A 25,297-nucleotide genomic window follows, 5' to 3' on the forward strand; every position below is an offset into this window, starting at 1 on the left:
GCTGTCCCACCATTTCAGGCATGCCTTTACTGGTTCGGAGACTGGGATTGATACCGTCTCTAACGTCTTGTCCTTGTTCCAGTGAGAGGCTAGATGGAACTGGAGAGGCCGAAGGTATAGTCTCCCTAGCGAGACAAACTGCTCCAGGGATGAGAGAGTCCCTACGAGACTCATCCAACTCCTGACTGAACAACGTTCTCTTTTCAGCATTAGTTGGACTTTGAGCAGGGCTTGTTCTATTCGGGTGGCAGATGGAAAAGCCCGAAAAACTGGACTGCGAATCTCCATCCCCAAATATAGAATAGTCTGGGATGGGATCAGTTGGGACTTTTCTAGGTTGACCAAAAGTCCCAACTCCTTGGCCAGACCCAACGTCCAATGTAGATCCTGCAGACAGCGATGACTGGACGATGCTCTGAGAAGCCAGTCGTCCAAGTACAGGGAGGCTCGGATTCCCGATAGATGGAGGAATTTTGCCACATTCCTCAGGAGCCTCGTAAACACGAGAGGAGCAGGACTGACGCCAAAGCACAGGGCTCGAAACTGGTACACCACATTCCTGTAAACAAACCTCAGAAACGGTTGGGAATCCGGGTGTATAGGAATGTGGAAGTACGCATCTCGTAGGTCGAGAGAGACCATCCAGTCTCCCTCTCTGACCGCTGCTAAGACGGACTTCGTGGTCTCCATCGTGAATTTTGTTTTTGTAACAAAAACGTTGAGCGCACTGACGTCTAGCACCGGTCTCCAACCTCCTGTATGCTTTGGGACTAGGAAGAGACGGTTGTAAAACCCCGGTGATTGAAGGTCCGAGACTTTCACCACCGCTCCCTTCTCTAGCAACAGAGACACTTCTTGATTTAGGGCTTGTCTCTTTGACTCCTCTCGGTACCTGGGAGAGAGGTCTATGGGAGTTGTTACTAGAGGAGGTTTGCGTACAAACGGTATTTTGTACCCCTCTCTGAGCAACAGAACAGACTCTTGGTCTGCACCCCTCTTCTCCCAGGCCTGCCAGAAGCTCTTCAATCTGGCACCTACCGCTGTCTGAGGCTGTGGGCAGTCAGACTCTGCCACGGGATGACTTGGCTCCTCTCTTCTTACCTCTCTTTCCCTCGGCACGAGAGCTTCCCCTGCTGGGAGCTCTGCCACGAAAGGGCGGGATAAATCTAGATGCAGGAGTCTCGATCCTGGGTCTCACAGCAAAGGATGAAGAAGGAGCCCCTTTGCGAGCAGAGGACGCCATCAGGTCATGGGTGTCCTTCTGCACAAGCGAAGCAGCTATATCCTTAACCAGCTGTTGCGGAAACAAGGCCGCTGATAAGGGAGCAAAGAGCAGTTCCGATCTCTGACAGGGAGTAACTCCTGCCGAAAGGAAAGAGCAAAGGGTTTCTCGCTTCTTTAAGAATCCCGACGTAAAGGTGGAGGCGAGCTCATTGGAGCCATCACGGATGGCTTTATCCATACAGGACATGATAAGTAAGGAAACATCTTGGTCGGCAGACGAGATCTTCTTACTTAAAGCTCCTAAAGACAAGTCAAGAAAGTTAAATACTTCAAAGGCCCTGTATACGCCTTTAAGCAGATGGTCAAGGTCCGAGGAAGACCAACAAATCTTAGAGCGTCTCATGGCCAGGCGACGGGGAGAGTCTACGAGGCTTGAGAAGTCACCCTGGGCAGAGACAGGGACTCCCAAGCCGAGAACTTCTCCCGTGTCATACCAGACGCTCGATCTGGAAGCAAGCTTAAAAGGAGGGAAGGCAAAAGCCGTCTTCCCCAAACTCCTCCTGGTATCCAACCAGTCGCCTAGAAGACGTAAAGCCCTCTTGGAAGAGCGAGAAAGCACTAGCTTAGTAAAGGCTGGCTTGGAAGCAGGTAAGCCTAGAGCAAACTCGGACGGAGGCGAACGAGGAGCAACAGCAACAAAGTGATCTGGAAAAAGATCCTTGAAAATCAACATGATCTTCTTAAAGTCCATCGAAGGAGGAACCGCCTTAGGTTCATCTACATCTGAAGGATTATCATCAGGATGAGGATCAGCAACGTCCTCATCTGAAGGAGCTTCGTCCGATAACTGCTGAGTTACAAGCAAGGGCGAGACCTGCCTTGGTGGCAATGCTTGACAAGCAGAGTCCACACGCACCGGAGCATCAGTAGCAGTCCAGGACGCTACGTCATGTAACTGCTTAACAGCCTGACTGTCAACAACAACAGGGGCGGGAGGACGCTCGACGTCAACTCGAGACTGCCTTGACTGCCTAGACTGAGCAGTCAAAACAACTCTTGACTGCGGTGCTTGACGCTCAGCGTCAGAACCAGTCAACTCCGCTGGTTGGCGAACGTCCTGAATGTCAACAAGAGCATTCGGCAGCGGCTGAACGTCAACACGGGACTGCATCGAGTGAGGCTCTACAAAACGTGACTGACGTGACTTTGTAACGCCAACAGGACGAGCAAAGGCTCGTTTGGGCGGCTGACGGCCAGGATCTCGATCAGCTAAACGGCGAGGATCATCGTGAACCTTTTCAGCAGAATAGTCCTCCATAAGAGAGGCAAGCTTATTCTGCATGTCTTGCAGTACAACCCATTTAGGATCAACGGGAATGGGTGCGGTAAGAGACGAGGGTAACGTCTGTGACTGCAAAACATTGCCTACACTAAGACTCTCGGAGCCTGTGTTACGCTTCTGTTTAGGCGGCGAGCAGTCTTCCGATGACTGCACAGGGTCAGAGCTGTCCCAATGGCTACAACCAGGACGCTGGAACTGTCCTGAAGGGACTGACTTTCGCTTTAAGGGTCTCGAAACCTTGCTCCACGGTTTCTTACGCGAAAAGCCTTCGGATGACGAGGAGAAAACCTTCTCGCTCGTCTTATGGTAGGGGCGGTCTTGACGAGACACGCCTGAAACCATAGAGGGAACGTCTGTTCGCTGATTAAAGCCTCTCGAACCCATAAGTCCTACGACATTACTTCTCTCTGGGGCTTGGGAGCTTGCAAGAGGTCTCGGACTAGGCGAACGACAGGCACGAACAGACGAACCCTCGGTCGCAACACTGATAACACTTTGCGCACTAATCACTTTCCCACGATTTTCTAATGTGGCACTCTGACACTTTAACTCTTTTACGTCCGCCATGAGTTGATTACGGTCCGTAGCTAACGACTCGACTCTCTCGCCCAAAGCATGAATGGCACGTAACATATCCCGCATTGATGGTTCCTGAGTGCTAGTAGAGGGTTCAGGCACAACTACTACCGGGGAAGGATTAGGTTCAGGGGCATGGGAGGAGGAAAATTCTAACGATCTAGAGGAACTTCTCCTCACCCTATCTCTCTCTAGCTTACGAGAATACTTGTCAAACTCAAGCCAATCGAATTCCGAAAGGCCCACGCACTCCTCACACCGATCTCCTAATTGACAGGTTTTACCCCGGCAATTAGAACACACAGTATGTGGGTCGAGAGAGGCCTTTGGAAGACGCTTATTGCAATCCCTAGCATTACATTTACGAAATCTAGGAATTGGAGAAGGGTCAGCCATTTTGAAAAGTCAAAGAAAGTCCAAAAAACAATCCAAAGTCATCAACAATTAAATCTATCCAAAAAAGAGTTCAAGAGTTTAAGTTGAAGATAAAACACCTGCACTGCGAAAGCTCAAACCAAAAGGAAGTACTTCACCAAGACTGTTGAAAAACTCCAGGTTAACAGCGAGTAATGGTACGTCTTGTCGATCAGACCGACAGAAAAGAATTGGAGCTGTTTACATGTATATGCGGTATCTGGCCGATAGTTGGCGCTGGTGGGCACACCCGCAACCTTCATAGCGATCGCTCGCGAGTTTTTGTGTTTTTCTGCCGAGCCGCCGGAGACAGCAGCTATTATATATTCACCGGCTAAGTTAAATATTTAAAAATGAAAAATAACTAAATCATTAATATTGTCATTGTTAATATTATGAAAGTTACTAAAATTACAACAATTATCAAAATTATAATTTTAGTAATTGAAATTACAGTATTACTATTACTGATATTTTTCTAATTCCACATTTCAAGTAATGTTAAAGGTGTCTTTTTAATTTTTATAATTTCAATAGTTTTAATGATACCCAAATTATTATCATAGAAATTATCAAAATTAATATCATTCAAATAATTTCAATAATTTTAATAATTTTAATAATTTCAATAATAAATTATAAAAATTATTCTTTAATAATAATAATTAACCCTTTTACCCCCGGGGTATCTGGAAATTTCCAACCCTTAACCCCCAGGGGGTTATTTTTTTCCCAGCACATTTTGCAGTATATTTTTTTTAAATTGCTCTAACAACCTTAATTTTTGTCCTAGAGAGGTCAGGTTGGTCTCATTCTCTTGGAAAATGCCTGAATTTTCTCAAAAAAACTATCGAAAAATATGAAAAACAATTTTTTATAGCATTTTTTTGCAAGGACGTACCGGTACGTCCATGGGGGTAAAGGGATGGCTTTTGTGAAACGTACCAGTACGTCCTTTGGGGGTAAAAGGGTTAAGATTATTAGAATTAAGGTTTTAATAATAATAATAATAATAATAATTATAATAATACGAATTATAATAATAATAATGTTAATAACGACTTCATTAAAATAATTTTGATAATAAAATTCTAATACAGTAATTTAATAATAATAATAAAATAATGATAATAATAATAATAATAATAATAATAATAATAATAGTAATAATTTGATATTAAATTATCATTATTATTGAAATCAATTAAATTATTATAATTATCATTGAAATTAAGAAAATATTAAAATTATCAAATATATCATTATTATTATTATTATTATTATTATTATTATCATTATTATTGAAAACATTAAAATCAATGTAATTTCAATAATAATAATAATAATAATAATAATAATAATAATAATCCATACATACATACATATACCAAGGCACTTCCCCCAATTTGGGGGGTAGCCGACATCAAACAAATGAAACAAAAAAGGGGACGTCTCCTCTCTATGTTCCTCCCAGCCTAACAAGGGACTCAACCGAGTTCAGCTGGTACTGCTAGGGTGCCACAGCCCACCCTCCCACATTATCCACCCCAGATGAAGCTTCATAATGCTGAATCCCCTACTGCTGCTACCTCCACGGTCATCCAAGACACAGGAGGAAGCAGCAGGGCCTACCGAAACTGCGTCACAATCGCTCGCCATTCATTCCTATTTCTAGCACGCTCTCTTGCCTCTCTCACATCTATCCTCCTATCACCCAGAGCTTCCTTCACTCCATCCATCCACCCAAACCTTGGCCTTCCTCTTGTACTTCTCCCATCAACTATTGCATTCATCACCTTCTTTAGCAGACAGCCATTTTCCATTCTCAACATGGCCAAACCACCTCCTCAACACATTCATATCCACTCTAGCTGCTAACTCATTTCTTACACCCGTTCTCACCCTTACTACTTCGTTCCTAACCCTATCTACTTGAGATACACCAGCCATACTCCTTAGATATTTCATCTCAAACACATTCAATTTCTGTCTCTCTGTCACTTTCATTCCCCACAACTCCGATCCATACATCACAGTTGGTACAATCACTTTCTCATACAGAACTCTCTTTACATTCATGCCCAACCCTCTATTTTTTACTACTCCCTTAACTGCTCCCAACACTTTGCATCCTTCAATCACTCTCTGATGTACATCTGCTTCCACTCCACCATTTGCTGCAACAACAGACCCCAAGTACTTAAACTGATCCACCTCCTCAAGTAACTCTCCATTCAACATGACATTCAACCTCACACCACCTTCCCTTCTTGTACATCTCATAACCTTACTCTTACCCACATTAACTCTCAACTTCCTTCTCTCACACACCCTTCCAAATTCTGTCACTAATCGGCCAAGCTTCTCTTCCGCGTCTGCAACCAGTAGAGTATCATCTGCAAACAACAACTGATTTACCTCCCATTAATGGTCATTCTCATCTACCAGTTTCAATCCTCGTCCATGCACTCGAGCATTCACCTCTCTCACCAGTCCATCTACATACTCGTACAAGTTAAAGAACCACGGTGACATCACACATCCCTGTCTCAGTCCCACTCTCACCGGAAACCAATCACTCACTTCATTTCCTATCCCAACACATGCTTTACTCCCTTTGTAGAAACTTTTCACTGCTTGCAACAACCTTCCACCAACTCCATATAACCTCATCACATTCCACATTGCTTCCCTATCAACTCTATCATACGCTTTCTCCAGATCCATAAACGCAACATACACATCTTTACCTTTTGCTAAATATTTCTTGCATATCTGCCTAACTGTAAAAATCTGATTCATACAACTCCTACCTCTTCTAAACCCACCCTGTACTTCTAAGAGAGCATTCTCTGTTTTATCCTTAATCCTATTAATCAGTACTCTACCATACACTTCTTCAACTACACTCAACAAACTAATAATAATAATAACGATAATATGACAAATTCATAGATAATTTGTATTTTTCCTAACTATACAAACCTTAGCTATGTAGTAGGGGCATTACTTTCGGCGAAGCTGAAATGACGAGCCATTAATTTTTAACGAAGGTTAACTACCCACACCACTAGTTAGCGGGAGGGTAGGGAGGCCACCACTAGTTAGCGGGAGGGTAGGGAGGGTAGCTTGCTACCTCTCCCCCCCACACACCTGTGATTGAGCTCACTTTGCTTGGAAGTAGGACTGCAAGGGGGATAGGGCTGGCGAACAAGTTTGGTTAAATAGCTAAGGTTTGTATAGTTAGGAAAAATACAAATTATCTACGAATTTGTCATTTGTTCCGTAACTGGAATACAAACCACGCTATTTAATAGGGGAGACTCACCCATTAGGAAGGGTGGATGTCCCAGCCAATCCGGCTTTTTGGCTTTACCCAGGGGCTCTTTATCAGTGTGTGTTAGCACTCAAGGAATAAGGAGTCCCTGCGCCTCGCTAAAGCTTTGCTACGCAAGGTTCGCGGCCTACGCAAGTTGTGTGTGAAGGTATGTAGAAGTGTGACTATACTGGTAAAGTTATTCCGAGTTCTTTAGATAGAATAACTGTGCACTAGGACTTACCCAATACCACCTCGTCAGGGTATGGGGACGCAAGAGTATTAATCTTAATACTAGGTATACAAGGGAGCATGATTTACCTACAGTGGTTTGAGGTCAGCTATGCAGAGAACCCAGGATGCTGCTTTCCCCAAGAGAGGGGAGAATGAAGAAAAGAATAAGGGCCAGTCAAACCTTTTCATTCAAGCAGACTAATACCAGGTAACAATGGCCTCAACCTTCTGCTACTTGTCCAATAAGGAGCTTGAGGTTTCAAACCAGCTGTTGTAAAGCGACCACAGTAGAAAACGTATCGAGTCTCCTGTGGGTCACGTCTTGCAGGTAGTGGGATGTGAACGTGTTCTGATGCTTCCACACCCCAGCTTGAAGAACCTGCATCACTGGGAAGTTTCTTTTGAAGGCCTGGGATGTAGCTATGCCCCTGACATCATGAGCTCTGGGGCAACGTGACGGAGGAGGGTCTGGATTCAGTGCATGGTCAATGACCCTGCGAATCCACGGTGAGATGGTGTTCTTGGTGACCCTCCTCTTGGTCCTTCCTGTGCTGACGAATAGTGCAGGCACACGAGGACGGGCTGCGGCTGTTCTCTTAAGGTACAGCCTCAAACTCCTTACTGGGCATAGTAAGAGATGGTCTGGGTCATCTTTTACAGTACAGAGACTAGAAATCCGGAAGAGTCGAATAGAGGATCTGCTACTCCCGGGTTCTGAGTTTTAGCAATATACTCAGGGAGGAAGCTGAATGTTAACTCTCCCCTTCCCTTTGAATGGGCGATGTCATGTGAAAGACCATGAAGTTCACTGACTCGTTTGGCCGAAGCCAAAGCTAGCAGGAACACCGTCTTCCAAGTCAGGTGGCAATCTGTTGCTTGGCATAATGGTTCATAGGGAGGTCTCATAAGAGACCTGAGAACTTGAACCACGTTCCATGGGGAAGGTCTCACTTCTGACTGGGGGAAGGTATGTTCCTAACTCCCTAGGAGTAAAGAAAGTTCTAGCGATGAAGAAATGTCCATTCCTTTCAGTCTGAAGGCGAGGCTTAAGGATGAGCGATAGCCTTTCACTGCCGGGACTGATAGGCGCATTTCTTCAGGCAAATAAACGAGGAACTCTGCTATTGCTGGAATAGTGGCATCGAGTGGAGAGATACCCCTTCCACGACACCAACCACAGAAGACATTCCACTTTTCCTGGTAGACTGCTGCTGATGATTTACGCAGGTATCCAGACATCCTGATCACAACTTGTTGCGAAAATCCTCTCTCAGAGAGATGCTGGATAGTCTCCAGGCGTGAAGTCGTAGCGAAGCTACGGCTTTGTGGAAGATGTTGGCATGTGGTTGTTTGAGTAGATTGATGAGGGTGGCATGTCCCTCCTATTCCCGGACTGTGAGGAACTTTCGGTGTGAAGAGAGGTTTCCTCCATTGGTGCGATGGGGGAAACTCTCTCTTCGCGTGGTTCCCTTGGTGACGCGAGATCTTCGTCCGAAAGGAATGGAGAGTTAGTCCGAGAAATAGGAGGAACTTGCCTTGATGGTCTGAGTGGTGTCAGTTTTGCCCTCGGGGAAGTGATCGCGTCCAGAACTCCTCTTTTCCTCTTCAAAGGGGTAGAGGAAACCATGGTTCCATGTCCTAGATCAGAGAGGACAGGCTTGAAAGCCTGGGTTACGGCTCTGATCAGGGCATTGAACCAGCCCTATTGACTGACAGATGCACTGTCAGACATACCCCCTATAGGGAAAGGAACTGAAGGATCCCAGGGAGGAGTTACTGGAATGGGTGGGTTCGCCTTAGGAAGTAGCTTTGGGATCCTGAGCCCCTCTGCATGTTTCCCTTCTCCCAGAATGCGCGGTGATATGCACTTGCGGGGAGGGGAATGAGGCGATGGCAACCTTGCCAGACGTCGTCCCTTGTGGTGCGCAAGCTCGTGCGCGCGAGCAGGAGAATCATGATGTGCGCGCGGGAGCAGGGGAGAATATTGGCGCGCGTCTTTAGGAGAGAGAGGGCGCGCACGCATATCTCTGTGAGTGCACGCAGGAGAAAGATGGCGCGCAGGTGAGCGTGAGGCTGGTGAGCGCAGATGAGGGAAACATAGTTCTTGCGTCATCTACGAACTTGCAAGCAGGAGATTGATGGCGCGCAGGTTTTGGCTGGCCCACAAGATGGCACTCAGGAGAGCGTGATGTGCGGCGCACATGTTGGCACGCGGGAGAGCAATGTTGCGTAGGAGAATGTTGGCGCGCACTTAACTGGCACGTAGGTGAACGTTAACGCGCAGGTGAGCGCTGGCGCGCAGGTGGGCACTGGCACGTAGGAGATTGTGGGTGCGCGAGCGCAGGGCGCGTCAGTGCAGGAGAGCCCTGGCGCGCATGGGGTGGTCGGCGCGTGTGCGCATGTGGGCGTGCATGGCGCGTGGTAGAACTCTGTTCCAGTAGGCGCGTAGGCTCATGTTGGCACGTAAGCGCGTGAGGTTGTTGCCCTGCTTAAGGGCGAGCAAGATGGGTGGTGCGCCGCGGTGTTGCGGCCTGACGAGCTGCTAGTGAGCGCTGGTCTGGTTGCGTGGGCGGGTGGTGCGCGGTACGTTGGTGCGCAACAGTGCACTCAGGTGGAGCCTTGTTAGACCCATACAGGAACAGTGATGGAAGGTCGGCAGATCTGTTGGGTGGAAGGTCGACATGTCCTTTAAAAGGACGACCATCCACTGAAGGAGATCGCGAACGATCTGCAGAGAGGTCCAGGACCGAAGTCACAAGACTGGTTGCAGGTGCTGTGATGGACGATCGGTCTAGAGCAGTGGTTCCCAACCTGTGGTACGCGTACCACTAGTGGTACGCGAGGGCCTTCCAGGTGGTACGCGAACACTTTCGGGGTCATGAACGTGGAGAGCAAACGCTACGGAATGTTCGAACTCCTGACTACCCTTGAGAGGGAGCCCACTGATGAATTTGCCCAAGAAATCGTCCATCACCTCTCACTGCTCAAGACTGAATTGAAGCATTACTTCCCGAACGTGACATGTTGTGCCTACGTCGCCAATCCGTTCTCCGTTGATCCAGCCGATCTGCCTGTTGGGACCGGGGAACAAGAGGAACTCATAGATATCCAGGTTGACGAGACAGCAAAGACGAAGCACAAAGAATGCTCTCCTTTAAACTTCTGGGTGAGCATGGCCTCCTCGTACCCGACGCTAGCCCGTCACGCTGTTCCCCAGCTACTGATTTTCCCCTCGACGTGGGAGTGCGAGCAGGGGTTCTCAGCCTTCAAGGCCATCAAGTCGAAGAGCCGGAACCGTCTTGCTGCGCCCGGGCATGATTTCCGATGTGCTGTGAGCAAAGTCATGCCCCGCATTGACCAGCTGGTGGAGAAGAAGCAGATACAGCCCTCGCATTGAGTTGTTGTTTTCTTAGTTAATTTGCGTGTTCTATTTTTACAATTATAGAAATAAAGTGGTATCTGATCGAATTTAGTTTCTCTGGAACCAGGTGGTACGCGGCGACTGTACCGGACCTCCAAGTGGTACTCGATCACGAAAAGGTTGGGAATCACTGGTCTAGAGGCTCCTCTGCGGGGACTGCATAGACGATGTTGAACCGAAGAGGCGTCTCCTCACCGCAGGGGAAGGAAGGCCTCTAAGGCGAAGACGCCTACCGGCGGATGTGCCCTCTGGGGGCCGTAGGATCAGCAAGCTGACCGTCAGTAGTCCTCCGAAGAGGAGTCTCTGTAAGTGAACTCCCCCGAGGGCGAGAAACACTAGCAGGAGAGACTGAAGATGAACTAGTTTCCCCCTAGGAGGATGATCAGGAACGGGGGAAACTAAGCCGTCAGCTACCGTAGAGTCTGGAATGGCAGAGGAGATGGGTGACGCTGCATGAGACACCTCTGACACAACAACGTCGACAAGTGTCAGGGGATCTACCTCTGACGGTGACGACGATTGCTTGACAGAAGCACCTAGGCGGATGTAATCAAGCAAAACCTCCTTGGAAGGGAACTTGTGAGCCCCAAGGAGGACCAAATCTGGTAAAGGGAAGTTAGTGACACGGCCTCCCCCGGGGAGAGAGGTGGTACTGCTTCGCTAGGGGAAGCAATGTCATCTCTCGAGACCCGAGGTTGGGCAGAAATAAATCGGTCTACGCTACTACTCGACGGTCTCTTGAAAGAGACCGACCGAGTAGGAGCTTCAGAGGAGGTTTGGGTTACGGAAGAAGAGGCCTTGGGTTTTTCTTCCTTCGAAGCAACCTTCGAAGGAAAAACATCCCGCTTGGACTTCTTCTTCCGCCGTCGCGAAAACCTCTCCCACTGGGAGGAAGACCACTCCCTACACTTGTTGACACTATCACACCACCATTGGCCCCTACAAGAAGGACAAAGGGCGTGAGGATCGGTCTCGACCGCCGACTTGAATGTTCCACAGGGGCAGTCGGGAAGACCAGGGCAGGTGCGCATGGTAGCAGAGGCTAACTTCACGTACACAGTCTAAGAAAAAGAAAGAACAAAAAGCATTAATGGCTGCCAAATTGTCGGCGAGGATGAGAGCAGTAACGTCCGATCGTCATCCGAGCCGAGAGCAAAGTGGGCTCAATCACAGGTGTGTGAGGGGGAGCGGCAGCAAGCTACCCTCCCTACCCCCGCTAACTAGCAGTGTGAGTAATAAACCCTACTTAAAAATTAATGGCTCGTCATTTCAGCTACGCCGAAAGTAATACCCCCATTAAATAGCGTGGTTTGTATTCCAGTTACGGAACAAAGAACTTTTACCTAAAAAATATTTTTGCCCAAAGGTGATATGTTCATATTTGAAATTACAATTATAACTTGTTCCAACTTGTACTGATGACATTGTCTTGATTTCAGAGAGCGAGTTTCCTTATAAAAATAACAGAATTTGTCTGCCACACATTCTGTAGAAAAGTCATGAAACTCGTAGTTAAAAAAAATTTCTCCCATTGGAACATTTGATATAAACATGGCCAGTCACACAAATACTATAGAACACTCTGAAAAGAGAACACAGAACATAAACAATAGCCTGGAGTTGACAAAGAAAAGAGTACATCTGTACTATTTTGGCAGCTGAAATCAAAGTGGCTGCTCAAAGGTGGGCAGGGTTTACCCACCATTAAGCAGTACCTACCACCACGTCATTATAGATTTTAACAGCCGAGTTTCAGCTTCGCAGAAATCCTACTCTTTTAAAGGATGAAGGTTTGTGCTCATGTAGGAACAAAAACCATTTCTTGTTGCACTTAGGGTAACCTCAAGCTTTAACAAAAGGAGAAATACCTAATGAAATATATACTGTATCAGCAAAACCAAATCACAGCTTCATGATTCATGACAGAAACAACTAACACACAAAAGCAAAAGCAAGTTTTATCATTCTACTTGAGGGAAAAGAGTAATTGATTGTACAATAATGAAGAAAGCCATACATCTAGCCAGAATGCCACAGTGATGGCTGGTTAGACAGCCAGGGAAGCATTAATGGTTATCATATTGCAAAAAGGAAAATTCTTGTATTTTGATAGGTTTTCAAGAATCTCCCCTTGGTGAAGGAACAGGGATGAACTTTAAGAGGCTTCATTATAACAACATATATAGTATATGCCACTGTGATTTTTTTTTTTGTCAATCAAATTATAGTACAACAGAAATTCACCCAATCTACACAGTTTTAGTTGGGGAATACTCTCAAAGTCCAGTGAAATGCTTTTCTTTGAAAATATAAATTAAAATATCACATACCTGTGCAACTATTTTATATTTTCCAGGTAGAATCTTAGTTATCACACTATCTGTTTTATAATTAAATAAACCAGCATCACTTGCTTCTCTCCACTTAGTAGTAAGAACTGAGTCAAAGCTAGATTTCATAGTATTAATGTGATAGGTGCTGGTTGAATAAACAAAGTCAGCATCACAATATTTATATGGAGCACCTTTCTCAGAAATATAATCCACTCCATTAATTTCCATGGTTGCAGCCAATATCTGAAATTTAGATAATGATTTTAATATTTTGTACCATAGGATACATACAACTATAATATATTAAAAAAAGTTCATATAAAACATTTCTCTACAATATACTGTACATTATAGAAACCAACCAACTATTAAAAAAAAATATGAATATGTATGCCATATATCATATGGAAAATGCATCTTGTGTGGCAATTCACAATTTTTTAAAGGCATTTGGTATTTTTCCTAACTATAGAAACCTGCCTTCCTCTACCCCACCGCAACTCCTAAGTCAAGATCAAAGTGAAGATTCCTCTACCTGGTGCATGGGACAGGCCTACCCTCCACCTGCTATCTACTACTAACTACCTCATTAAAAGTTTAATAAGTTGTTCCAGCTTTGCTGAATTTATACTCTTATTAAAGGACTGAAACTTGAGGCAATATAACTTAAAGAGCTCAAGTTTGTATGATCAGGAAAAATACAAAATACCTTAAAAAATATGTGATATGTTCCTATATGAAGACAACCATCTTCCTTTAATAGGAGACTCATCCTTAGGAAGTTAGAAGTCCCTGTAACCAAACTGGTTGGTTTACTAACCCGGTATTCATAACCGCGAGCTGACGTCATCGATCACGTGACCGCTAGCGCGGGAATCAAGCGAAGTGAAAACAAACCAGAGCAATGGCTTACGATTATGTGATTTCTTTGGTTGGAGCTGCTAAAACACGTTACAATATAAAGTTAAATGCTTCAGGTGAGTAATAAGATATAAGATACAACTGTTCTAACTTCTAGCGACACTTGCAAGTTAAAAATTATGATAAACAATAATTATTTTGAACTGTTTACAGCACACAAGTGTGAGGTGTATTACTGCTGGCCTCATAAACCAATCGCATTCTCTTGTCATTTCGCTCATACCTCTCAAGTTGTCGTTTGGCTTTGGCATAGCTGTCTTTCTTGAAAGGCAGTATGCATGGAATGTAGTCTGGGTGTTCTTTCTCAGTCTTGTTGGGTTTACCTGTATTTTGGCAATTTAATATAAATTCATAATGAACACCAACCACCAGAATGTTAAATTATGTCAAAATATGACAAATTCAAAGATAATTTGTATTTTTCCTAACCATACAAACCTTAGCTATTTACAAAGGGTATTACATTTAGCGTAGCTGAAATGACGAGCCAATAGTTTTTAACGAGGGTTAATTACCCCCGCGCTAGTTAGCGGGGGGGTGGGGAAGGGTAGCTTGCTACCCCTCCCCCCTCCACACACCGGTGACTTGCTTCACTTCACTTAGAGGTAGGACTTGACTTGGGGGTCAGGGATGGCGGGCACATATGTGTAAATAGCTAAGGTTTGTATGGTTAGGAAAAATACAAATTATCTTCGAATTTGTCATTTGTTCCGTAACCGAAATACAAACCACGCTATTTACAAAGGGTGACTTACCCCTTAGGAAGGGTGGAAAGTCCCCAGCCTTACTGACTTCGGCTTGCCCGGGGGCTCGATCCCTTAGTGAGCAGCACTTGAGAGAGGGAGCCCCTGTACCTCACAGGTTCCTAGCATCGCTAGGAACGAGTGGCCTACATAAGTAGTGTGAGGAGGAGAGTGTGACTCGTCCTATGAAGTTGACCTTGAGACCTTCAGATAGGAATTCTAGGATAGGACGTTCCCCATACCACCTCGTCAGGGTATGGGAGACGCAACAGTATTAAGCTTAATACTAGGAGCACAAAGAAGCATGGGTTACCTGCAGAGGTCGAGGTCAGCTATGCGAGGACCAGGATGCTGCTTCCCCAAGAGAGGGGAGAATGAAGAAAGAAGTAAGGGTCAGACATACTCTTTCATTCACACAGACTAAGACCGGGTAACAACGCCCTCAACCTACTGCTACTTGTCCAAAAAGGAGCCTGAGGTTAGACCAGCTGTTGTGCAGCCACCACAGGGCCGATAGAGAACGTATCGAGGCTCCTGTGGGTCACGTCTTGCAGGTAGTGGGCTGTGAAGGTCGTTTGACGCTTCCAGACCCCAGCTTGAAGTACCTGCGTCACAGAGAAGTTTCTCTTGAAGGCCAGGGATGTAGCAATACCCCTGACATCGTGGGCCCGAGGGCGACGTGACGGAGGAGGGTCAGGATTCAGGGCATGGTGGATAACCCTTCGAATCCAAGCAGAGGAGGTGTTCCTGGTGACCCTCCTCTTTGTCCTGCCTGTGCTCACAAACAAAGCTCGCACATGAGGACGGACTGCAGCCGTTCTCTTCAAGTAGTACCTCAGACACCTCACTGGGCATAGTAGCAGCTGGTCTGGGTCGTTTGTTACAGAACGGAGACTCGCGATCCTGAAAGAGTCGAACCGAGGATCCGGCACTCCAGGATTCTGAGTCTTGGCCACAAACTCAGGGACGAACCTGAACGTTACCTACCCCCATCCCCTTGAATGGGCGATGTCGTACGAGAGACCATGAAGTTCACTAACTCGCTTGGCCGAGGCCAAGGCAAGTAGGAAAGCCGTCTTCCAAGACAGGTGGCGATCGGAGGCCTGGCGTAATGGCTCGAAGGGAGGTCTCTTGAGAGACCTGAGGACTCGAACCACGTTCCAAGGAGGGGGTCTCACTTCCGACTGGGGTCAGGTAAGCTCATAGCTACGTATGAGTAAAGAGAGTTCTAGCGATGAAGAAATATCCACGCCCTTCAATCTGAAGGCCAAGCTTAAGGCTGAGCGATAGCCTTTCACTGCCGAGACAGAAAGGCGCATTTCTTCTCGCAGATACACAAGGAAGTCCGCTATTGCTGGAATAGTGGCATCGAGTGGAGAGATACCCCTTCCACGACACCAACCACAAAAGACTCTCCACTTCGCTTGGTAGACTCCCTCAGAGGACCTTCGCAGGTGCCGAGACATTCTCTCCGCAACCTGTTGCGAAAAGCCTCTCTCCGCGAGGAGACGCTGGATAGTCTCCAGGCGTGAAGCCGAAGCGAGGCTACGGCCCTGTGAGGGACACCGGAGTGGGGTTGTCTGAGAAGCTCGTGTCGTGGAGGAAGCTCCCTTGGGAGTTCCGTCAGGAGTTGCAGAAGGTCCGGAAACCATTCCGCGTGATGCCATAGCGGAGCTACTAGAGTCATGGAACAGTTGACCGATAGTCTGGTCCTGTTGAGCACCCTTCTCATCAGACAGAATGGTGGGAAGGCGTACACGTCGATGTTGTCCCACCGTTGCTGGAAAGCATCTTGCCAGAGTGCCTTGGGGTCCGGGACTGGTGAGCAGTACAGGGGCAGCTTGAAGTTCAAGGCTGTCGCAAACAAGTCCACCGTCGGGGAACCCCACAAAGTCAGGACTTTGTTGGCTATCTGAGGATACAAAGACCACTCGGTACTCACTATCTGCGAAGCCCTGCTCAGACTGTCGGCGAGCACATTCCTCTTGCCAGGAATGAAGCGAGCTGATAGTGTTATTGAGTGGGTTTCGGTCCACCTCAGAGTCTCTACTGCAAGATGGGATAGCTGTTGCGAAAAAGTGCCTCCCTGCTTGTTGATATAAGCCACTACCGTGGTGTTGTCGCTCATCACCACCACGGAGTGACCCGCCAGGAACCGTTGGAACTGTTGAAGGGCCAGAAAGACGGCCTTCAATTCTAGCAGGTTGATGTGTAGGCACTTTTCTGATTCTGACCAAAGGCCTGAGGCCCTCTGGTTCAGAACGTGCGCCCCCCACCCTTCTTTTGACGCGTCCGAAAACAGAGTCAATTCCGGGGGGAGGACGAGAAGACTCACTCCCTTTCGCAGGTTCTCGTCGGCCAGCCACCACTGCAAGTCCGTCTGTTCCAGAGACCCTATTGGGATCAGAATGTCCGGGGAATCGGATCCTTGATTCCACCGGGACTTGAGCCGCCATTGAAGGGATCTCATCCTGAGGCGGCTGTTTGGAACCAGACGGGCCAGGGAGGATAGGTGGCCTAAGAGACGCAACCACGATTGGGCGGTGAGTTCTTTTCGTCTGAGGAAAGGTTCCGCCACCCTCCTCAGCCTTGCTATCCGGTCGTCTGATGGAAAGGCTTTGTGGAGATTGGTGTCTATTAGCATGCCTAGATAAACCAGTCGTTGGGACAGCTGCAGAGAGGACTTCTCGAGGTTTACCACGATCCCCAGATCCTGGCAAAGATCTAGAAGCCTGTCTCGGTGTCGAAGAAGGGTCGACTCCGAGTCTGCTAGGATCAGCCAATCGTCTAGGTAACGAAGGAGACGAATGCCGTTCCTGTGCGCCCAAGTCGAAATCAGGGTGAACACTCTGGTGAACACCTGAGGAGCTGTGGAGAGACCGAAACACAGCACCTTGAACTGGTAGATCTTGTTGTCTAGGCAAAATCTCAGGTACTTCCTGGAAGACGGATGGATTGGGATCTGGAAGTACGCATCCTTTAGATCCAGTGTACACATGAAGTCTTGCGGTCTCACCGCAAGTCTGACCGTGTCTGCTGTCTCCATGCTGAACCGGGTTTGTTTGACAAACCTGTTCAGAGCCGAGAGATCGATGACGGGTCTCCAGCCTCCAGTAGCCTTCTTTACAAGAAAGAGTCGACTGAAGAAGCCTGGAGAGCCGTCCACGACCTCCTGGAGAGCACCCTTCTCGAACATGGTCTCGACTTCGGCCTGAAGGGCCAGCCCCTTTGCCGATCCCATGGCATAGGAGCTCAACGACACTGGATTCGCTGTCAGGGGAGGTTGAGATGATGTGAACGGGACGCGATAACCTTGGCCGATCACTGAGACCGTCCAAGCATCGGCCCCGTGATGTTGCCACCTGCGGACGCAACGCTGAAGGCATCCCCCCACAGGTGGACATGCAGGGGGACTGCCACCCCTAGGGCTTGCGGCCGCGGCCGCCACCCCTAGAAGTCTTGCCTCCCCTGGAGGACTTACCGCCCCTCTTGACCTTGGCTGGAAAGGGCTGGGGCTTAGACACCACTTTCTTAGCTGCCGGTGCCTGCTTGGGAGCCTTACGAGGCTGTTGCTGCTGTTGTGGCGGGGCTGGAGGCTTATAGGGCCGAGTTGTAAGGGCCCTGTGGAGGAGGGAGTCTGTGCTGGATTTCCTCCACCTCTCAGCCGTTCGCTCCAAGTCTTGAGGCTCAAACAGGCTCTCCCCCAGGAGGGAGGCATGTCGGAGCCTACACACATCTACGGCGGTGACCTTCGGATGGAATCTCTCGGACACAGCATCGCGACGCTTCAACACCGAGTTGGCCCACAGGGTGGTAACCTGGTGCGCCAAAAACTCGATGGAGCGGGTGCCCGAGAGCAAGAAGGTCTCTAGGGCCTTCCTATTGGTCTCCTTGGACAAGTCCTCCGATCGCAATAGGATGCCCAGAGATCCTAACCAGAAGTCCAGCCACGAAGTGGCCTGCATGGCACACTTAGCGACCTTCTCGTGGTTAAGGATCTCTGCCGCCGAGAACGACACCTGCCGGGCAGAGAGTTTCTCCAAGGGAACTCCCTTCGCCAACTCCTCCACAGAGTGATGGAGAGGAAGAGCGAGGTTGTGCTCACCCAGGATCTCGAAATACCTCCTCTGCTGAAGGCGAGGAGGAGGGATGAGTTTGTTCCCGGCAGTGGAACGACTGGAGGAGGCAAGAAGTGCGAGCTGAGCATTGGCCCTAGCTCTGGCACTCTTCAGCCCCCGAGACCAGGGCAGAGCTGCACTGGTCTTAGGGGCCTTCCGAACGTCAAACACTTCGTCCAGAATCGTGTCTTTACCTTCACGGGGGGGGATGACTGGATCCGTAAGACTGTTAAGTTGCCTTATCAGGCTTAGGACCTACCATAAGGCATGTTCGGACTCTTGTTGTTCTCCTCCCTGCGGGCTGGCAGCTAAGTCTCCTGCCCCAGGAATCTCTTCCTGGGGTGATACGTGGACATTCCCCTGGGTAGTCGTGGGTTCCTGACGAATCCTTGCAGAGGATCTAGGGATGGTCTTGGAATCCTTGGGTTCCCTCCTGGGAGGGATGCAGGATCCCAACAACGAGGTTCGAGGGGCCCCTTCCTCACGAGACGATTCTCCTGCCCGAAGCGAAGTCTCCCCCCCTGGTGCCGAGGGGAAGACTACCGCCCCACTGGACTCACCTGAGGACGGAAAGGCCTCGTCCACGGGAGAAGGAGAGAGGACTCGTGCAGGAGAGGGGACCCTCGAGACCGACCTCTTGGGAACCAACTTCGCCCTGGGGGAAGTCACCACGAAGTCCACTCCTCTCTTTCTCTTCAGCGTAGGAGAGACAGCCGCTGGTTTGTTACCCTGGCCGGCGAGTGCTGGTTTCATAACCCTCACTAACGCCCGTGCCAGTGGACCAAACCAAGTCTGCTGCTCCAAGGACACAGAGTCCGAAATCCTCGCTAAGGTGAAAGGGATCGGGCGATCCTTTGGAGTGGACACGACGGTACCTGCCTGAAAAGAAGGTGGGGAAGAATGCTGTACTGACCTGTCTTCGTCCTGCACTACCAACCTGTGCTTGGATGGAGGTGATCCCGAGTGCCGTCTAGGAGCACGCGTCCCTGCTGCTACCACCGGCTGTGGAATTCGCCGCGAACTATGGTCGCGCGAGGGCGAACGGTCGCGCAAAGGCGAATGGTCGCGCGGGCGCGCAGGCGAGCGGTCGCGCGGGCGAGCGGTCGCGCGGGTTGCGCAGGCGAGCGGTCGCGCGGGCGCGCAGGCGAGCGGTCGCGCGGGCGCGCAGGCGAGCGATCGCGCGGGCGCGCAGGCGAGTGGGCGTGAGGGTGGGCAGGTAAATGAACACGTGTCCGAGGCGACGAACGCAAGCGATGGCGCGACGGCGAGGGATCGTGCTGCCGCGTAGGTGAAGAAGATCGCTGGCGATAATGACCGCGTGATGGTAAGCGATGGCGAGCAGCATGTGTAGGTGAATGATCGCGTGATAGGGTGCGATGGTGATCAGCATCCGCAAGAGGGCGAGCATTCAGGGTTGTGCAATGAGGAGCAGCATGCGTAAGCGGGCGATCGTGCAGGGTTGTGCGATGGCGAGCAGCATGCGCAGGTGAATGATCGCGTGAAAGGGTGCGATGGTGATCAGCATCCGCAGGAGGGCGATCGTTCAGGGTTGTGCGATGAGGAGCAGCATGCGTAAGCGGGCGATCGTGCAGGGTTGTGCAATGGCGAGCAGCATGCGCAGGTGAATGATCGCGTGAAAGGGTGCGGTGGTGATCAGCATCCGCAGGAGGGCGATCGTTCAGGGTTGTGCGATGAGGAGCAGCATGCGTAAGGGGGCGATCGTGCAGGGTTGTGCGATGGCGAGCAGCATGCGCAGGTGAATGACCGCGTGAAAGGGTGCGGTGGTGATCAGCATCCGCAGGAGGGCGATCGTTCAGGGTTGTGCGATGAGGAAAGCATGCGTAAGCGGGCGATCGTGCAGGGTTGTGCGATGGCGAGCAGCATGCGCAGGTGAATGATCGCGTGAAAGGGTGCGATGGTGATCAGCATCCGCAGGAGGGCGATCGTTCAGGGTTGTGCGATGAGGAGCAGCATGCGTAAGCGGGCGATCATGCAGGGTCGTGCGATGGCGTGTAGGTGATCGCTGACGAGCTGGTGATCGCTGGCGAGCAGAAGGTCGACGCGTGTCCTGTGAGAGGACAGGTGGTGCGGCGCGTTCACAAGCAGGAACGGGAAGATCGCTGGCGCGTTGGCGAACATGTGTTTCTGACACACGCGCAGCACGATGTTGCGTAGCCACAGGACCAGGTGGATGGTGAGCAGGGAGTTCCGGAGGAACTAAAGGGTGGTCAGAGACCGCAGGGCGATGGTCCTCAAATGAGCGCTGACGCTCGGAAGAGAGCTGACGAGCAGGAGAGCGCTGGCGAGGGGGGCGAACATCAGGAGAGAGCCGACGAGCAGGTGAGCGTCGGCGAGCAGGAGAGTCTTGGCGAGCAGGAGATCGTCGACGAGCAGGAGATCGCTGGCGAGCAGGAGAGCGCTTGCGCGCTAGTCCTGCTCGCGTAAGGGAAGAATCCCTTAGCCCCGAAGGGACCGTTGCCCGTCGGGTGACGAGTTCTCCAGAAGGCGAAGATCTGGTAGGAGATGGTGAGCGGTCTGCAGAGAGGTTCAAGGAGGGCGGAGCAGTCGGTTGAGGCTGACGAGGAGAGTCCCCCCCGGAGGACGAAGACCCAAAAAGGCGCCTCTTAGTCCCCTTGTAAGGGGAAGGGAGGCCCTTGTGGCGTAGAGGGCGGTGAGCCTTACGGCGGAGGTGGCCTCGGGGGAGATCGTCGGGACCATCGGTCCTCCGAAGGGGAGTCTCCGTCAAAACACTTCCCTCAGAAGGAAGCTGGGCAGCAGTCGAGACCGAAGGACTCACTTCCCCCTTCGAAGGATGCACGGAAGGGGGAGGAGAGCCTTGAGCACCATCACCAGCAACAGCACCTGCGTCGGAAGGCCCAGCCACGTCGGAGGCCTCTGTCACCACGACGTCGACAATAGACAGAGGGTCTACCTCCGCTACCACCGGCGACTGTTTAACAGCGGCCCCCAACGGGACAAGGTCAATAAGAGCGACCCTGGAGGGCAAGCCCTTAAGCCCCAGGGACGACCAAATCGGTAAAAGATCATCACTGGATAAGGCATTATTATCAATAACCTCCCCCGGAGGAGGAGGGGGAACCGCCTCGCTATGGGAGGCGACGCCCTCTCCCCCCACCGAAGGAAGGGAAACAGAACAAGGGCCTGCGCTCCCACTCGGACGACTCTCCTTAGGAGGCGGACGAGGGGGAGCTTCGGAGGAGGTTTGGGCGGCGGAAGAAGAGTCCCGAGAACCTTCCTCCTTCAAGGCTAACCCCGGAGGAGAACGGTCTCTCTTGGACTTCTTCTTACGCCGACGGCCAAACCTCTCCCACTGGGAGGCAGACCACTCCCTGCACTCACGGCACATGTTATCCTGGTCGCACCGTCGACCCCGAAATTGAGGGCAGAGGGTGTGAGGATCCGTAACAACGTCCGACATGAAAGTCCCACAAGGACGGCCGGCAACTCCAGGGCATGTACGCATAGTAAATAAAAGAAAATAACTGAAGGTCAACTTCCAACCAATCACACAAGCTGAAAAGAAAAAGCAGAAAATTAAAGGCTGTCACGAAGGCGATGAACAGACACGTCTGATCACCGCCGAGCCAAAAATGAAGTGGAGCAAGTCACCGGTGTGTGGAGGGGGGAGGGGTAGCAAGCTACCCTTCCCCACCCCCCCGCTAACTAGCGCGGGGGTAATTAACCCTCGTTAAAAACTATTGGCTCGTCATTTCAGCTACGCTAAATGTAATACCCTTTGTAAATAGCGTGGTTTGTATTTCGGTTACGGAACAAATGTTAAATTTCATAAATACCTGGGATAAAGTGTTCACTACAAATAACCCGACTCTTTGGTGGGGACCATTTGTGTCCATTTGGATTCATTTGCTGGCATGCTGCAAGCCACTTATCCCTCCTATCCGGGCTTCTGCTACAACTGGGGAACTTGTAAAAATGCAACATCTTTCCTTGCATTATATTGTGATTCTTGCAGTTGAAAATAACACATGATGAACGCATAATGGCGAATAATTTAGCTTTAACAGACGACCGTTCATGCAGCAACACGTTAGAGTGTGGTTTGTTTTCACTGCGCCACGTGCGGGAAGTCACGTGACTGCTCAGTTACGTGGATGGGCCGCGGTTATCAATATGTCAATACCTTAGTTAGTTCTCTGGAGGAGCAAAATGGTTACCTACTGTCAACAGCCTAACTACCTGAGCATGATGTTGCAGGTGTTAGGCTAGGTTCTTACCTGGAGACTGGTAGATGACAGCAGAAGAACTTACACTTCCAAAAGGATATGCATACAGAAGTTTGTGATGCCAACGTACGTTTGATATACAGTGCTGTATATTCAAAATATACTTAATAAAAAAATTGAGTGATTACTCAAAAGTGTCACTATTTGTAAATTGCATATTTTATGGACACTTTTGAGTAATTAATCCATTTTTAATTAAGTATATTTTGAATATACAGTATATCAAATGTACGCTGACATCACAAATTCTGTTTGGTTGACTATGTTGACATGTCAGTTCCAAGTCGTTTAGTGAAGAAACCGAGCTATTTTCTTTTTATAACCCCTTCCCCCTTCCTCAACATATCTTGCTAATTATTGCTTTCCCAGAATTTGAATAACCACCTAATTACTGTGCAAGAAGATGAGACCTGCAGGATTGCATTATTTTGAAGTAAATGGAGAGTGTGCTGTTGTAAACAATTACCCAGAATATATATATATATATATATATATATATATATATATATATATATATATATAGTACTCATTTCCCTATGCGATCCACAAGAAAATACTACAAATGAAGTGTCACTGGAGATTAGCCTACTTACATTAATGAGCTCTTGTAAGTTTTGCTTAACTGCTAGGGAGTGCGGCTCAGAGGCAATGTTAACTTGATGTCAAGGATGAATACGAAAACCAGATAATATCAGTACAACATAAATACCATCTACTAGTTCATTGACCTACTAATGCTTATAATATTGTATGACAAATGAGTTCCACACCTGTGAACACCTAACCCGCAATTTTCAACGTGTCTTGAATTTGACGTTTACAGATAGTGTAGTAGTAGTACAGAGTTTACGATTTGTAACACCTCTTAATCTCAGTTTAGTTTGACAACGGCAGTTTGTTTAACTTATTCCCCTCTGATTTAATTTTCTTTGAGTTATTTATTTTTACATTTATTCATTCTTTACACATTATGTGAATAGCAGAAAAATGGCAATAAAGTCATCTTTATCTAATTAGTATTATTAAGAGTTTCATGAAGCTGCGCCTAGTCATTATTCCTTACTTGTGAATAAGATCAGTAATAGGATCAGTTGCCAAACATCCTGTTAGATTTCATCTAATTTCTATGTTGTCTACAATTAGTTTGTATCCAAAAAAAAATAATTTCTATTGTAATTTGCATAGAATAGCTTTGAATTTGATATGATGTTATATCACACATTATCAACTTGCATCAGCTTCGTTGCACAGGTAGTAAGTATCATGAATTGACCTTTGATTTTAAAATTAAAAGAAAGATCTCATGGTAAAAGTGCCATAAAGTAGTGTATTTAATTTGTAAAAATAATCAAATGTTAACTTTACGTTTACTTTCTATGATAAACAATCCAAGAATAATAGACTACAGAGCCACTGTTAGGCGTACTCAGAGCTTCGTATTCATCCTATTGTTTATAATGATTGGCTGTGATGGGGTGCAGCCACAAATCTTTAACATTCTCCAATCTCCACCCGCAAGTATTGTGATTGGCCGCTATTCAAATGGTCTTTGCTTAGCAGCCATGGCTCATTTTGCTCATAAATAAACAGGGTCTCACTCCTCCTCTATTCTGGCAAGCGATACATAGATGTGCCGAGTACACCAGTCGTGTGGGTCACGATTAAAAAATTATAATTACCTATAATCTGCCTCATTATTATTTTTGTTATGGTCATATGAATCAGCTGTAGGGTGGCGGTCAATCATAAATTCACGAGGATTGTGGGCGGATCATGCTAAAGGTTTTTTTTTATTACGACCCGATCACTTCCATTATGGCTAAGTTACTTCGTCAAATATAATTATAACCGGAGCTTTTGAAGAATAGCGGTCCCACTTAATCCTTTTTAAGAATAGGGGTCCCAGTTTGGACCTTTTAAAGAACAGGGGCCCCAGTTTGGGCCTTTTGAATATTAAAGGTCCCAGTTGGGATCCGGTGAATATAACGAGGAAAATGAAACAATTATTAATGAAAAAATACTTTATTTTGTAAGTAAAAATTACATAAAAAATATATATCAAATTAAAAAGTATGGATAATTAAAAGCAACAATTTATTGTATACAAAATTAAATCAGTTTAAATTAATTGCACAAATATTGTTTTGAAATTTCAAAACAAAAAGAATCAAATAAAGTCTCCTTCAACCTTTCATAAAACAAATTCCTGTAAATAGGAGTGTACGAATTACTTTTTTTATTTTACCTTTCTGCTTGATCCAATAGGATTCTACGTGCTGAGTATGAACACCTGTCTTTTTATCGACAAAATTTAAGGAATGGTTCACAATTTCATGTTGGTATCCTATGGGGCTGATTTTCTTATATGCTTTGCATTCGTCTAAGTGAAC

The 25,297-nt window shown here is 48.0% G+C and overlaps 1 protein-coding gene and 1 long non-coding RNA gene across 3 annotated transcripts in view; one reads left to right on the forward strand and one right to left on the reverse strand.

Moving 5' to 3' along the window:
- LOC137631782 (GDP-D-glucose phosphorylase 1) overlaps positions 1-23,791 on the reverse strand; it is a 162,718-nt gene extending 138,927 nt beyond the window's left edge. The window contains exons 1-2 of one of the 2 annotated variants that reach the window (XM_068363741.1): positions 23,678-23,791; positions 12,858-13,103 (exon numbers count right to left, since the gene is read on the reverse strand). In XM_068363741.1, coding sequence (XP_068219842.1) covers positions 12,858-13,088 — 231 coding nt within the window. In that variant the 5' untranslated portion in view covers positions 13,089-13,103; positions 23,678-23,791. Of the gene's footprint in view, positions 1-12,857; positions 13,104-23,500 lie in introns of both variants that reach the window. The other variant, XM_068363740.1, reaches the window with a different exon arrangement.
- On the forward strand, positions 9,896-10,574 carry LOC137631783 (uncharacterized). The gene is made up of 2 exons (XR_011041947.1): positions 9,896-9,981; positions 10,232-10,574. It is a non-coding gene; the product is annotated as an uncharacterized lncRNA (long non-coding RNA).
- Positions 23,792-25,297: the final 1,506 nt, after the last annotated feature.

Source organism: Palaemon carinicauda, chromosome 40 (assembly GCF_036898095.1).
Source record: "Palaemon carinicauda isolate YSFRI2023 chromosome 40, ASM3689809v2, whole genome shotgun sequence".
Taxonomy (NCBI): domain Eukaryota; kingdom Metazoa; phylum Arthropoda; class Malacostraca; order Decapoda; family Palaemonidae; genus Palaemon; species Palaemon carinicauda.